This window comes from Salmo salar, chromosome 07 (genome assembly GCF_965601325.2).
Source record: "Salmo salar chromosome 07, fSalSal1, whole genome shotgun sequence".
NCBI classification, from domain to species: domain Eukaryota; kingdom Metazoa; phylum Chordata; class Actinopteri; order Salmoniformes; family Salmonidae; genus Salmo; species Salmo salar.
Genome location: NC_138297.1, coordinates 9,487,800 through 9,500,274, shown reverse-complemented (window position 1 = coordinate 9,500,274; position 12,475 = coordinate 9,487,800). Strand labels below are relative to the sequence as shown.

At 38.3% G+C, this 12,475-nt stretch overlaps 1 protein-coding gene across 1 annotated transcript in view; it reads right to left on the bottom strand.

The window, feature by feature from the left end:
* Nucleotides 1-12,475, bottom strand: part of adam19a (ADAM metallopeptidase domain 19a) — a 242,938-nt gene that overhangs the window by 22,952 nt on the left and 207,511 nt on the right. The window contains exons 15-16 of the mRNA XM_045721473.2: nucleotides 7,510-7,618; nucleotides 4,238-4,442 (exon numbers count right to left, since the gene is read on the bottom strand). Of these exons, the coding sequence (XP_045577429.2) occupies nucleotides 4,238-4,442; nucleotides 7,510-7,618 (314 nt within the window). The remainder of the gene's footprint in view (nucleotides 1-4,237; nucleotides 4,443-7,509; nucleotides 7,619-12,475) is intronic.

The window sequence follows — 12,475 nt, the reverse complement described above, 5'->3', positions numbered from 1 at the left end:
TTACAGTACAGTCTATGATAAAGTTTACAGTACAGTCTATGATAAATATTACAGTACAGTCTATGATAAATATTACAGTACAGACTATGATAAATATTACAGTACAGTCTATGATAAATATTACAATACAGTCTATGATAAAGTTTACAGTACAGTCTATGATAAAGTTTACAGTAAAGTCTATGATAAAGTTTACAGTACAGTCTATGATAAATATTACAGTACAGTGTATGATAAAGTTTACAGTACAGTCTATGATAAATATTACAATACAGTCTATGATAAAGTTTACAGCACAGTCTATGATAAAGCTTACAGTAGAGTCTATGATAAATATTACAGTACAGTCTATGATAAAGTTTACAGTACAGTCTATGATAAAGTTTACAGTACAGCCTATGATAAAGTTTACAGTACAGTCTATGATAAATATTACAGTACAGTCTATGATAAATATTACAGTACAGTCTATGATAAATATTACAGTATAGTGTATGATAAAGCTTACAGTACAGTCTATGATAAATATTACAGTACAGTCTATGATAAAGTTTACAGTACAGTCTATGATAAAGTTTACAGTACAGTCTATGATAAAGTTTACAGTACAGTCTATGATAAATATTACAGTACAGTCTATGATAAATATTACAATACAGTCTATGATAAAGTTTACAGTACAGTCTATGATAAAGTTTACAGTACAGTCTATGATAAATATTACAGTACAGTCTATGATAAAGTTTACAGTACAGTCTATGATAAAGCTTACAGTACAGTCTATGATAAAGTAATACAGTACAGTCTATGATAAATATTACAGTACAGACTATGATAAATATTACAGTACAGTCTATGATAAAGTTTACAGTGCAGTCTATGATAAAGTTTACAGTACAGCCTATGATAAATATTACAGTACAGTCTATGATAAATATTACAGTAATGTCTATGATAAATATTACAGTACAGTCTATGATAAATATTACAGTACAGTCTATGATAAAGTTTACAGCACAGTCTATGATAAAGCTTACAGCAGAGTCTATGATAAATATTACAGTACAGTCTATGATAAAGTTTACAGTACAGTCTATGATAAATATTACAGTACAGTCTATGATAAATATTACAGTACAGTCTATGATAAACGTTACAGTAATGTCTATGATAAAGTTTACAGTACAGTCTATGATAAATATTACAGTAGAGTCTATGATAAATATTACAGTACAGTCTATGATAAAGTTTACAGTACAGTCTATGATAAAGTTTACAGTACAGCCTATGATAAAGTTTACAGTACAGTCTATGATAAATATTACAGTACAGTCTATGATAAATATTACAGTACAGTCTATGATAAATATTACAGTAATGTCTATGATAAAGTTTATAGTACAGTCTATGATAAATATTACAGTACAGTCTATGATAAATATTACAGCACAGTCTATGATAAAGCTTACAGCACAGTCTATGATAAATATTACAGTACAGTCTATGATAAAGTTTACAGTACAGTCTATGATAAAGTTTACAGTACAGTCTATGATAAATATTACAGTACAGTCTATGATAAATATTACAGTACAGTCTATGATAAATATTACAGTACAGTCTATGATAAATATTACAGTACAGTCTATGATAAAGTTTACAGTACAGTCTATGATAAAGTTTACAGTACAGTCTATGATAAAGTTTACAGTACAGTCTATGATAAATATTACAGTACAGTGTATGATAAAGTTTACAGTACAGTCTATGATAAAGTTTACAGTACAGTCTATGATAAAGCTTACAGTACAGTCTATGATAAAGCTTACAGTACAGTCTATGATAAATATTACAGTACAGTCTATGATAAATATTACAGTACAGACTATGATAAATATTACAGTACAGTCTATGATAAATATTAAAATACAGTCTATGATAAATATTACAATACAGTCTATGATAAAGTTTACAGCACAGTCTATGATAAAGCTTACAGTAGAGTCTATGATAAATATTACAGTACAGTCTATGATAAAGTTTACAGTACAGTCTATGATAAAGTTTACAGTACAGCCTATGATAAATATTACAGTACAGTCTATGATAAATATTACAGTACAGTCTATGATAAATATTACAGTACAGTCTATGATAAACGTTACAGTAATGTCTATGATAAAGTTTACAGTACAGTCTATGATAAATATTACAGTACAGTCTATGATAAATATTACAGTACAGTCTATGATAAAGTTTACAGTACAGTCTATGATAAAGTTTACAGTACAGTCTATGATAAAGTTTACAGTACAGTCTATGATAAATATTACAGTACAGTCTATGATAAAGCTTACAGTACAGTCTATGATAAATATTACGGTACAGTCTATGATAAATATTACAGTACAGTCTATGATAAATATTAAAATACAGTCTATGATAAATATTACAATACAGTCTATGATAAAGTTTACAGCACAGTCTATGATAAAGCTTACAGTAGAGTCTATGATAAATATTACAGTACAGTCTATGATAAAGTTTACAGTACAGTCTATGATAAAGTTTACAGTACAGCCTATGATAAATATTACAGTACAGTCTATGATAAATATTACAGTACAGTCTATGATAAATATTACAGTACAGTCTATGATAAATATTACAGTACAGTCTATGATAAATATTACAGTACAGTCTATGATAAATATTACAGTACAGTCTATGATAAAGTTTACAGCACAGTCTATGATAAAGCTTACAGCAGAGTCTATGATAAATATTACAGTACAGTCTATGATAAAGTTTACAGTACAGTCTATGATAAATATTACAGTACAGTCTATGATAAATATTACAGTACAGACTATGATAAATATTACAGTACAGTCTATGATAAATATTACAATACAGTCTATGATAAAGTTTACAGTACAGTCTATGATAAAGTTTACAGTACAGTCTATGATAAAGTTTACAGTACAGTCTATGATAAATATTACAGTACAGTGTATGATAAAGTTTACAGTACAGTCTATGATAAAGTTTACAGTACAGTCTATGATAAAGCTTACAGTACAGTCTATGATAAAGCTTACAGTACAGTCTATGATAAATATTACAGTACAGTCTATGATAAATATTACAGTACAGACTATGATAAATATTACAGTACAGTCTATGATAAATATTAAAATACAGTCTATGATAAATATTACAATACAGTCTATGATAAAGTTTACAGCACAGTCTATGATAAAGCTTACAGTAGAGTCTATGATAAATATTACAGTACAGTCTATGATAAAGTTTACAGTACAGTCTATGATAAAGTTTACAGTACAGCCTATGATAAATATTACAGTACAGTCTATGATAAATATTACAGTACAGTCTATGATAAATATTACAGTAGTCTATGATAAATATTACAATACAGTCTATGATAAATATTACAGTACAGTCTATGATAAATATTACAGTATAGTCTATGATAAAGCTTACAGTACAGTCTATGATAAATATTACAGTACAGTCTATGATAAAGTTTACAGTACAGTCTATGATAAAGTTTACAGTACAGTCTATGATAAATATTACAGTACAGTCTATGATAAAGCTTACAGTACAGTCTATGATAAATATTACGGTACAGTCTATGATAAATATTACAGTACAGTCTATGATAAATATTAAAATACAGTCTATGATAAATATTACAATACAGTCTATGATAAAGTTTACAGCACAGTCTATGATAAAGCTTACAGTAGAGTCTATGATAAATATTACAGTACAGTCTATGATAAAGTTTACAGTACAGTCTATGATAAAGTTTACAGTACAGCCTATGATAAATATTACAGTACAGTCTATGATAAATATTACAGTACAGTCTATGATAAATATTACAGTACATGTCTATGATAAATATTACAGTACAGTCTATGATAAATATTACAGTACAGTCTATGATAAATATTACAGTACAGTCTATGATAAAGTTTACAGCACAGTCTATGATAAAGCTTACAGCAGAGTCTATGATAAATATTACAGTACAGTCTATGATAAAGTTTACAGTACAGTCTATGATAAATATTACAGTATAGTCTATGATAAATATTACAGTACAGTCTATGATAAATATTACATACAATCTATGATAAATATTACAGTAATGTCTATGGTACAGATACAAGTAGATTAATATTACACTGCAACCATGACTTGCCTTCCCCTCTCCACACTTGGTGCCGGTCATGACGAGGCCTGGGTCAGGGAGGTCCCCCTGTCCATCCTGGGTAGTATAGACGTATGTCCCCCTGCACTTCACCTCCATGCCGTCTGTACGGATGGTGGTGTCTATGGACACTGCGTTGGTGCCCTTCGGCTTCTTGGCCGCGCTGTGGCATTGGATCTTCCCGCACTTGGCATCGCTGGGGATCGACGCACAGACAGATGGACGGCGGATGGAAGGACAGACAGACAGACGCATAGGCACACACACAACAATACATCCACGGGAAACAAAGACAAGAGGAAGATTACAGTACGATTAATGGCTTGTGGATGTAAATGACTTTAAGCCTCGTAGTTTATCTAAACGTCTTCATTGGAAGAGGGCATATCCTAAGATCTGCTTGACTGAGGACTGTAACGTCTCCACGTTGCTTATGGGATTCTCTCTAATTCAGATGGGCAGTGGCGTATAATGTGGACACAAGGCTGACTTTCAATGCCTTAATCTTAGGCCTAATTTGCATACAGTTGAAGTGGGAAGTTTACATACACATCGGTTGGAGTCATTAAAACTCGTTTTTCAACCACTCTACAAATTTCTTGTTAACAAACTATAGTTCTGGTAGAGTCGGTTAGGACATCTGTATTGTGCATGACACAAGTCATTTTCCAAACAATTGTTTACAGATTATTTCATTTATAATTCACTGTATCACAATTCCAGTGTGTCAGAAGTTTACATACACTAAGTTGACTGTGCCTTTATCCTCTCTGGGCTAGGGGGCAGTATTTTCACGGCCGGATGAAAAACGTACCCAATTTGAACAGGTTACTACTCTGGCCCAGAAACTAGAATATGCATGTTATTAGTGGATTTGGATAGAAAACACTCTGAAGTTTCTTAAACTGTTTGAATGGTGTCTGTAAGTATAACATAACTCATATGGCAGGCAAAAACCTGAGAAAAATACAAGCAGGAAATGAAAATCTTGTGCCTGTACTTTTTTCAAGTCATTGCCAATGGAACACACAGTGACTAAGGATTCATTTTGCACTTCCTAAGGCTTCCACTAGATGTCAACAGTCTTTAGAAAGTTGTTTGAGGCGTCTATGATGAACAGAGACCGAATGAGAAGGCTGGGAAGTTGGTTACCCAGGGAATGACATCACTTCATTGGCGCGCATTCACGAGAAAGGTAGCTCTGTTCCAAAACGTTTTTCAAGACACTGGAACCGTCCGGTTGAAATATTACTGAATCTTCACGTTCTAAAGGCCCTAAAGATTGATGCTATACAACGTTTGACATGTTTGAACGAACGTAAATAGATTTTTAAAAACTTTTCGTCGTCACATTTTCCGCACGTTTCCTACATTCGGAGTAGCTGAACTGAACGCGCGAACAACAAGGAGCTATTTGGACATAAATTATGAACTTTATCGAACAAATCAACATTTGTTGTGGACCTGGGAATCCTGGAAGTGCCTTCTGGTGAAGATTATTAAAGGTAAGTAAATATTTCTAATGCTATTTATGCATTTAGATGACTCCAAAATGGCGGCTATCTGTATTGCGTAGTGTATTTTTCTGAGCACAGTACTCAGATTATTGCAAAGTGTGCTTTCCCAGTAAAGTTATTTTGAAATCTGTCAATGCGGTTGCATTCAGGAGATGTTAATCTATAATTCTTTGAATAACAGTTTAATATTTTATCAATGTTTATGATGAGTATGTTTGTAAATTGTAGTACTGATTCACCGGAAGTTTTGGGGGAAATACATTTTCTGAATGTCACGCGCCGATGTAAAATGCTGTTTTTGGATATAAATATGAACTTGATAGAACAAAAAATGCATGTATTGTCTAACATAATGTCCTAGGAGTGTCATCTGATGAAGATTGTCAAAGGTTAGTGCATCATTTTAGCTGGTTTTCTGCTTTTGGTGACGCCTGTCCTTGCATTGAAAATGGCTGTGTGTAATTTTTTGTCTACGTACTCTCCTAACATAATCTAACTTTATGCTTTCGCCGTAAAGCCTTTTTGAAATTGGACAACGTGGTTGGATTAAGGAGATGTTTATCTTTCAAATGGTGTAAAATAGTTGATTGTTTGAGAAATTGAAATTATGTGGCTATTTTGAAGCAACATCTCAAGACATCAGTCAGGAAGTTAAAGCTTGGTCGCAAATGGGTCTTCCAAATGGGCAATGTCCCCAAGCATAATTCCACAATTGTGGCAAAATGGCCTAAGGACAACAAAGTCAAGGTATTGGAGTGACCATAACAAAGCCCTGACCTGAATCCTATAGAAAATTTGTGGGCAGAACCGAAAAAGTGTGTGCGAGCAAGGAGGCCTACAAACCTGACTCAGTTACACCAGCTCTGTCAGGAGGAATGGGCCAAAATTCACCATATTTATTGTAGGAAGCTTGTGGAAGGCTACCCAAAACGTTTGACCCAAGTTTAACAATTTAAAGGCAATGCTACCAAATACTAATTGAGTGTATGCAAACTTCTGACCCACTGGGAATGTGATGAAAGAAACAAAAGCTGAAATAAATAATTCTCTCTACTATTGTTCTGACATTTCACATTCTTAAAATAAAGTGATGATCCTAACTGACCTAAGACAGGGAATTTTTACTAGGATTAAATGTCAGGAATTGTGAAAAACTGAGTTTAAATGTATTTGGCTAAGGGGTATGTAATCTTCTGACTTCAACTGTAGCTAAAATGCTAATTTGGATCCATTCATTAGTTGAGGTGCGACGCCATGGAAACGGTCTCTGAGACGCACAGCTGCGATTTACAGTTCACAGAGGGGCGTGGCTTGTGTGCGTTACTGTACATGGATAAACGAGGACTGGTTCCCCCCTTTTTAAAGGACTGGTGGGCAGCTAGGAAAAACACTGGATGTCAGACTGTGAAGCAAGCAGTGTGTTATTGGTTAAGGCCAGGAGTTGTTCACATTCATGTGATTTGACAAGGAAATACTCTGGGTCCTTATATAGCAGATCATGGATGGCCCTGGATGGCTGAAGTGGGTGCAGGCTTTTGTTCCAGACCAACACTAACCCACCTGATTTAACTCCAGGATCAGGTGTGGCCCACAGAATTATGCTTTGACCAACCCCGGCCTATGCTATAATATCTCAACACTTTATAACTTTAAACAGGCAATGTAGTTAGATAGTTATATTGTAGCTGAATTGGAACTACTATGCCGTGTTATGAAGATTTATAAGAGGACAATGTTCCCACTAACCTTTTCTCGCACTTCATGTAGTTTCCCTGTCCGTCCTTCCCACAGTTTCCAAACGCGTTCCCTGCTGCGTTGACGTCTTGAAAGCAGGCGTCGTGCGCTGGCCGGGCACCTGGGACATAAAAATCCATAATGTAAATAAAAGTTACTATAGCAACCACTCACTCATGAGAAAAGCCATTACGCCCATACAGGGGTGCTTACATTCACTTTCAAGGAGCAACAGTTTGAGCTACTTGAGTCACCATGATGTATATTCCTACACAAAAGACAGTTTGCACCTCTAAGAATGACAAAACAGATTTTTTTTTTTTTTAAAAGGATAAAAATAAATAAAAATATTTTGATTTTGTTATGTCCAAAAATAATATTCTGAAAAAAAATGAGAACTTTTTCAAAACGCATCACCACATTTTATATTTGTTACTGAAAGTGCTCTATATTACTGGCAATCACACTGTTTTAGGGATCCCTATTAACAGTGGACAAAATACTAAAATAAGTTTTAGGTAAATAATCCTTTTGTAAAGCTTTGAACTGTGATTGCTGACTAATGCTGTAATACACGTTACCCAACGTTGTATGCTAATGCAGTTTAAAGGTGTAGATCGTCATGGTGATCTGTGTACTGTACGTGAGGAGGAAAGCCGATACATCACTACCCATGATGCAGATGGAGAGAGAGAGAGAGAGAGGGGAGAGAGAGAGAGAGAGAGAGAGAGAGAGAGAGAGAGAGAGGTTGAGGTCCTTATCATCAATTATGTTAATACTGTTTAAAAAGGTGGCTATCCTAATGACTAGCTGGAGTTTCTAAATGCTGAAACGTTTTGCTGGTGGAGATGTGACTGGCTTACTGAGACAGTGAGGTGACTATGGTACGTGACAAAAGCTCTCCAGATACTCTCTAGGTCTGTGAAACTCTCTAGGTCTGTTAGGTCTGTGGTACTCTCTAGGTCTGTGGTACTCTCTAGGTCTGTGGTACTCTCTAGGTCTGTGGTACTCTCTAGGTCTGTGATACACTCTAGGTCTGTGGTACTCTCTAGGTCTGTGGTACTCTCTAGGTCTGTGGTACTCTCTAGGTCTGTTAGGTCTGTGGTACTCTCTAGGTCTGTGGTACTCTCTAGCTCTGTGATACTCTCTAGGTCTGTTAGGTCTGTGGTACTCTCTAGGTCTGTGGTACTCTCTAGGTCTGTTAGGTATGTGATACTCTCTAGGTCTGTGGTACTCTCTAGGTCTGTGATACTCTCTAGGTCTGTGGTACTCTAGGTCTGTGGTACTCTCTAGGTCTGTTAGGTCTGTGATACTCTCTAGGTCTGTGGTACTCTCTAGGTCTGTTAGGTCTGTGATACTCTCTAGGTCTGTGATACTCTCTAGGTCTGTGATACTCTCTAGGTCTGTGATACTCTCTAGGTCTGTGATACTCTCTAGGTCTGTGGTACTCTCTAGGTCTGTTAGGTCTGTGATACTCTCTAGGTCTGTGATACTCTCTAGGTCTGTGGTACTCTCTAGGTCTGTGATACTCTCTAGGTCTGTGATACTCTCTAGGTCTGTGGTACTCTCTAGGTCTGTGATACTCTCTAGGTCTGTGATACTCTCTAGGTCTGTGGTACTCTCTAGGTCTGTGGTACTCTCTAGGTATGTGATACTCTCTAGGTCTGTGATACTCTCTAGGTCTGTGATACTCTCTAGGTCTGTGATACTCTCTAGGTCTGTGGTACTCTCTAGGTCTGTTAGGTCTGTGATACTCTCTAGGTCTGTGGTACTCTCTAGGTCTGTTAGGTCTGTGATACTCTCTAGGTCTGTTATACTCTCTAGGTCTGTGATACTCTCTAGGTCTGTGGTACTCTCTAGGTCTGTTAGGTCTGTGATACTCTCTAGGTCTGTGATACTCTAGGTCGGTGGTACTCTCTAGGTCTGTGGTACTCTCTAGGTCTGTGGTACTCTCTAGGTCTGTGGTGCTCTCTAGGTCTGTGGAACTCTCTAGGTCTGTTAGGTCTGTGGTACTCTATAGGTCTGTTAGGTCTGTGGTACTCTCTAGGTCTGTGGTACTCTCTAGGTCTGTTAGGTCTGTGGTACTCTCTAGGTCTGTGGTACTCTCTAGGTCTGTGATACTCTCTAGGTCTGTGGTACTCTCTAGGTCTGTGATACTCTCTAGGTCTGTGGTACTCTCTAGGTCTGTGGTACACTCTAGGTCTGTGGTACACTCTAGGTCTGTGGTACACTCTAGGTCTGTTATGTCTGTGGTACTCTCTAGGTCTGTGGTACTCTCTAGGTCTGTGGTACTCTCTAGGTCTGTGGTACTCTCTAGGTCTGTGGTACTCTCTAGGTCTGTGGTACTCTCTAGGTCTGTGATACTCTCTAGGTCTGTGATACTCTCTAGGTCTGTGATACTCTCTAGGTCTGTGGTACTCTCTAGGTCTGTTAGGTCTGTGATACTCTCTAGGTCTGTGGTACTCTCTAGGTCTGTTAGGTCTGTGATACTCTCTAGGTCTGTTATACTCTCTAGGTCTGTGATACTCTCTAGGTCTGTGGTACTCTCTAGGTCTGTTAGGTCTGTGATACTCTCTAGGTCTGTGATACTCTAGGTCGGTGGTACTCTCTAGGTCTGTGGTACTCTCTAGGTCTGTGGTACTCTCTAGGTCTGTGGTGCTCTCTAGGTCTGTGGAACTCTCTAGGTCTGTTAGGTCTGTGGTACTCTATAGGTCTGTTAGGTCTGTGGTACTCTCTAGGTCTGTGGTACTCTCTAGGTCTGTTAGGTCTGTGGTACTCTCTAGGTCTGTGGTACTCTCTAGGTCTGTGATACTCTCTAGGTCTGTGGTACTCTCTAGGTCTGTGATACTCTCTAGGTCTGTGGTACTCTCTAGGTCTGTGGTACACTCTAGGTCTGTGGTACACTCTAGGTCTGTGGTACACTCTAGGTCTGTTATGTCTGTGGTACTCTCTAGGTCTGTGGTACTCTCTAGGTCTGTGGTACTCTCTAGGTCTGTGGTACTCTCTAGGTCTGTGGTACTCTCTAGGTCTGTGGTACTCTCTAGGTCTGTGATACTCTCTAGGTCTGTGATACTCTCTAGGTCTGTGATACTCTCTAGGTCTGTTAGGTCTGTGGTACTCTCTAGGTCTGTTAGGTCTGTGATACTCTCTAGGTCTGTGATACTCTCTAGGTCTGTGAAACTCTCTAGGTCTGTGATACTCTCTAGGTCTGTTAGGTCTGTGGTACTCTCTAGGTCTGTGGTACTCTCTAGGTCTGTGATACTCTCTAGGTCTGTGGTACTCTCTAGGTCTGTTAGGTCTGTGATACTCTCTAGGTCTGTGATACTCTCTAGGTCTGTGATACTCTCTAGGTCTGTGGTACTCTCTAGGTCTGTTAGGTCTGTGATACTCTCTAGGTCTGTGATACTCTCTAGGTCTGTGGTACTCTCTAGGTCTGTGATACTCTCTAGGTCTGTGATACTCTCTAGGTCTGTGGTACTCTCTAGGTCTGTGATACTCTCTAGGTCTGTGATACTCTCTAGGTCTGTGGTACTCTCTAGGTCTGTGGTACTCTCTAGGTATGTGGTACTCTCTAGGTCTGTGGTACTCTCTAGGTCTGTGGTACTCTCTAGGTCTGTGGTACTCTCTAGGTCTGTTAGGTCTGTGATACTCTCTAGGTCTGTTATACTCTCTAGGTCTGTGATACTCTCTAGGTCTGTGGTACTCTCTAGGTCTGTTAGGTCTGTGATACTCTCTAGGTCTGTGATACTCTCTAGGTCTGTGGTACTCTCTAGGTCTGTGATACTCTCTAGGTCTGTTAGGTCTGTGATACTCTCTAGGTCTGTGATACTCTCTAGGTCTGTGATACTCTCTAGGTCGGTGGTACTCTCTAGGTCTGTGGTACTCTCTAGGTCTGTGGTACTCTCTAGGTCTGTGGTACTCTCTAGGTCTGTGGTACTCTCTAGGTCTGTGGAACTCTCTAGGTCTGTTAGGTCTGTGGTACTCTATAGGTCTGTTAGGTCTGTGGTACTCTCTAGGTCTGTGGTACTCTCTAGGTCTGTTAGGTCTGTGGTACTCTCTAGGTCTGTGGTACTCTCTAGGTCTGTGATACTCTCTAGGTCTGTGGTACTCTCTAGGTCTGTGATACTCTCTAGGTCTGCGGTACTCTCTAGGTCTGTGGTACTCTCTAGGTCTGTGGTACACTCTAGGTCTGTTATGTCTGTGGTACTCTCTAGGTCTGTGATACTCTCTAGGTCTGTGATACTCTCTAGGTCTGTGGTACTCTCTAGGTCTGTGGTACTCTCTAGGTCTGTGGTACTCTCTAGGTCTGTGATAGTCTCTAGGTCTGTGGTACTCTCTAGGTCTGTTAGGTCTGTGATACTCTCTAGATCTGTGGTACTCTCTAGGTCTGTGGTACTCTCTAGGTCTGTAGTACTCTCTAGGTCTGTGGTACTCTCTAGGTCTGTGGTACTCTCTAGGTCTGTTAGGTCTGTGGTACTCTCTAGGTCTGTTAGGTCTGTGATACTCTCTAGGTCTGTGATACTCTCTAGGTCTGTGAAACTCTCTAGGTCTGTGATACTCTCTAGGTCTGTAAGGTCTGTGGTACTCTCTAGGTCTGTGGTACTCTCTAGGTCTGTGATACTCTCTAGGTCTGTGATACTCTCTAGGTCTGTTAGGTCTGTGGTACTCTCTAGGTCTGTGGTACTCTCTAGGTCTGTGATACTCTCTAGGTCTGTTAGGTCTGTGGTACGCTCTAGGTCTGTGGTACTCTCTAGGTCTGTGGTACTCTCTAGGTCTGTGGTACTCTCTAGGTCTGTGGTACTCTCTAGGTCTGTGGTAGTCTCTAGGTCTGTGATACACTCTAGGTCTGTGATACTCTCTAGGTCTGTGGTACTCTCTAGGTCTGTGGGTACTCTCTTGGTCTGTGGTACTCTCTAGGTCTGTGATACACTCTAGGTCTGTGATACGCTCTAGGTCTGTGATACGCTCTAGGTCTGTG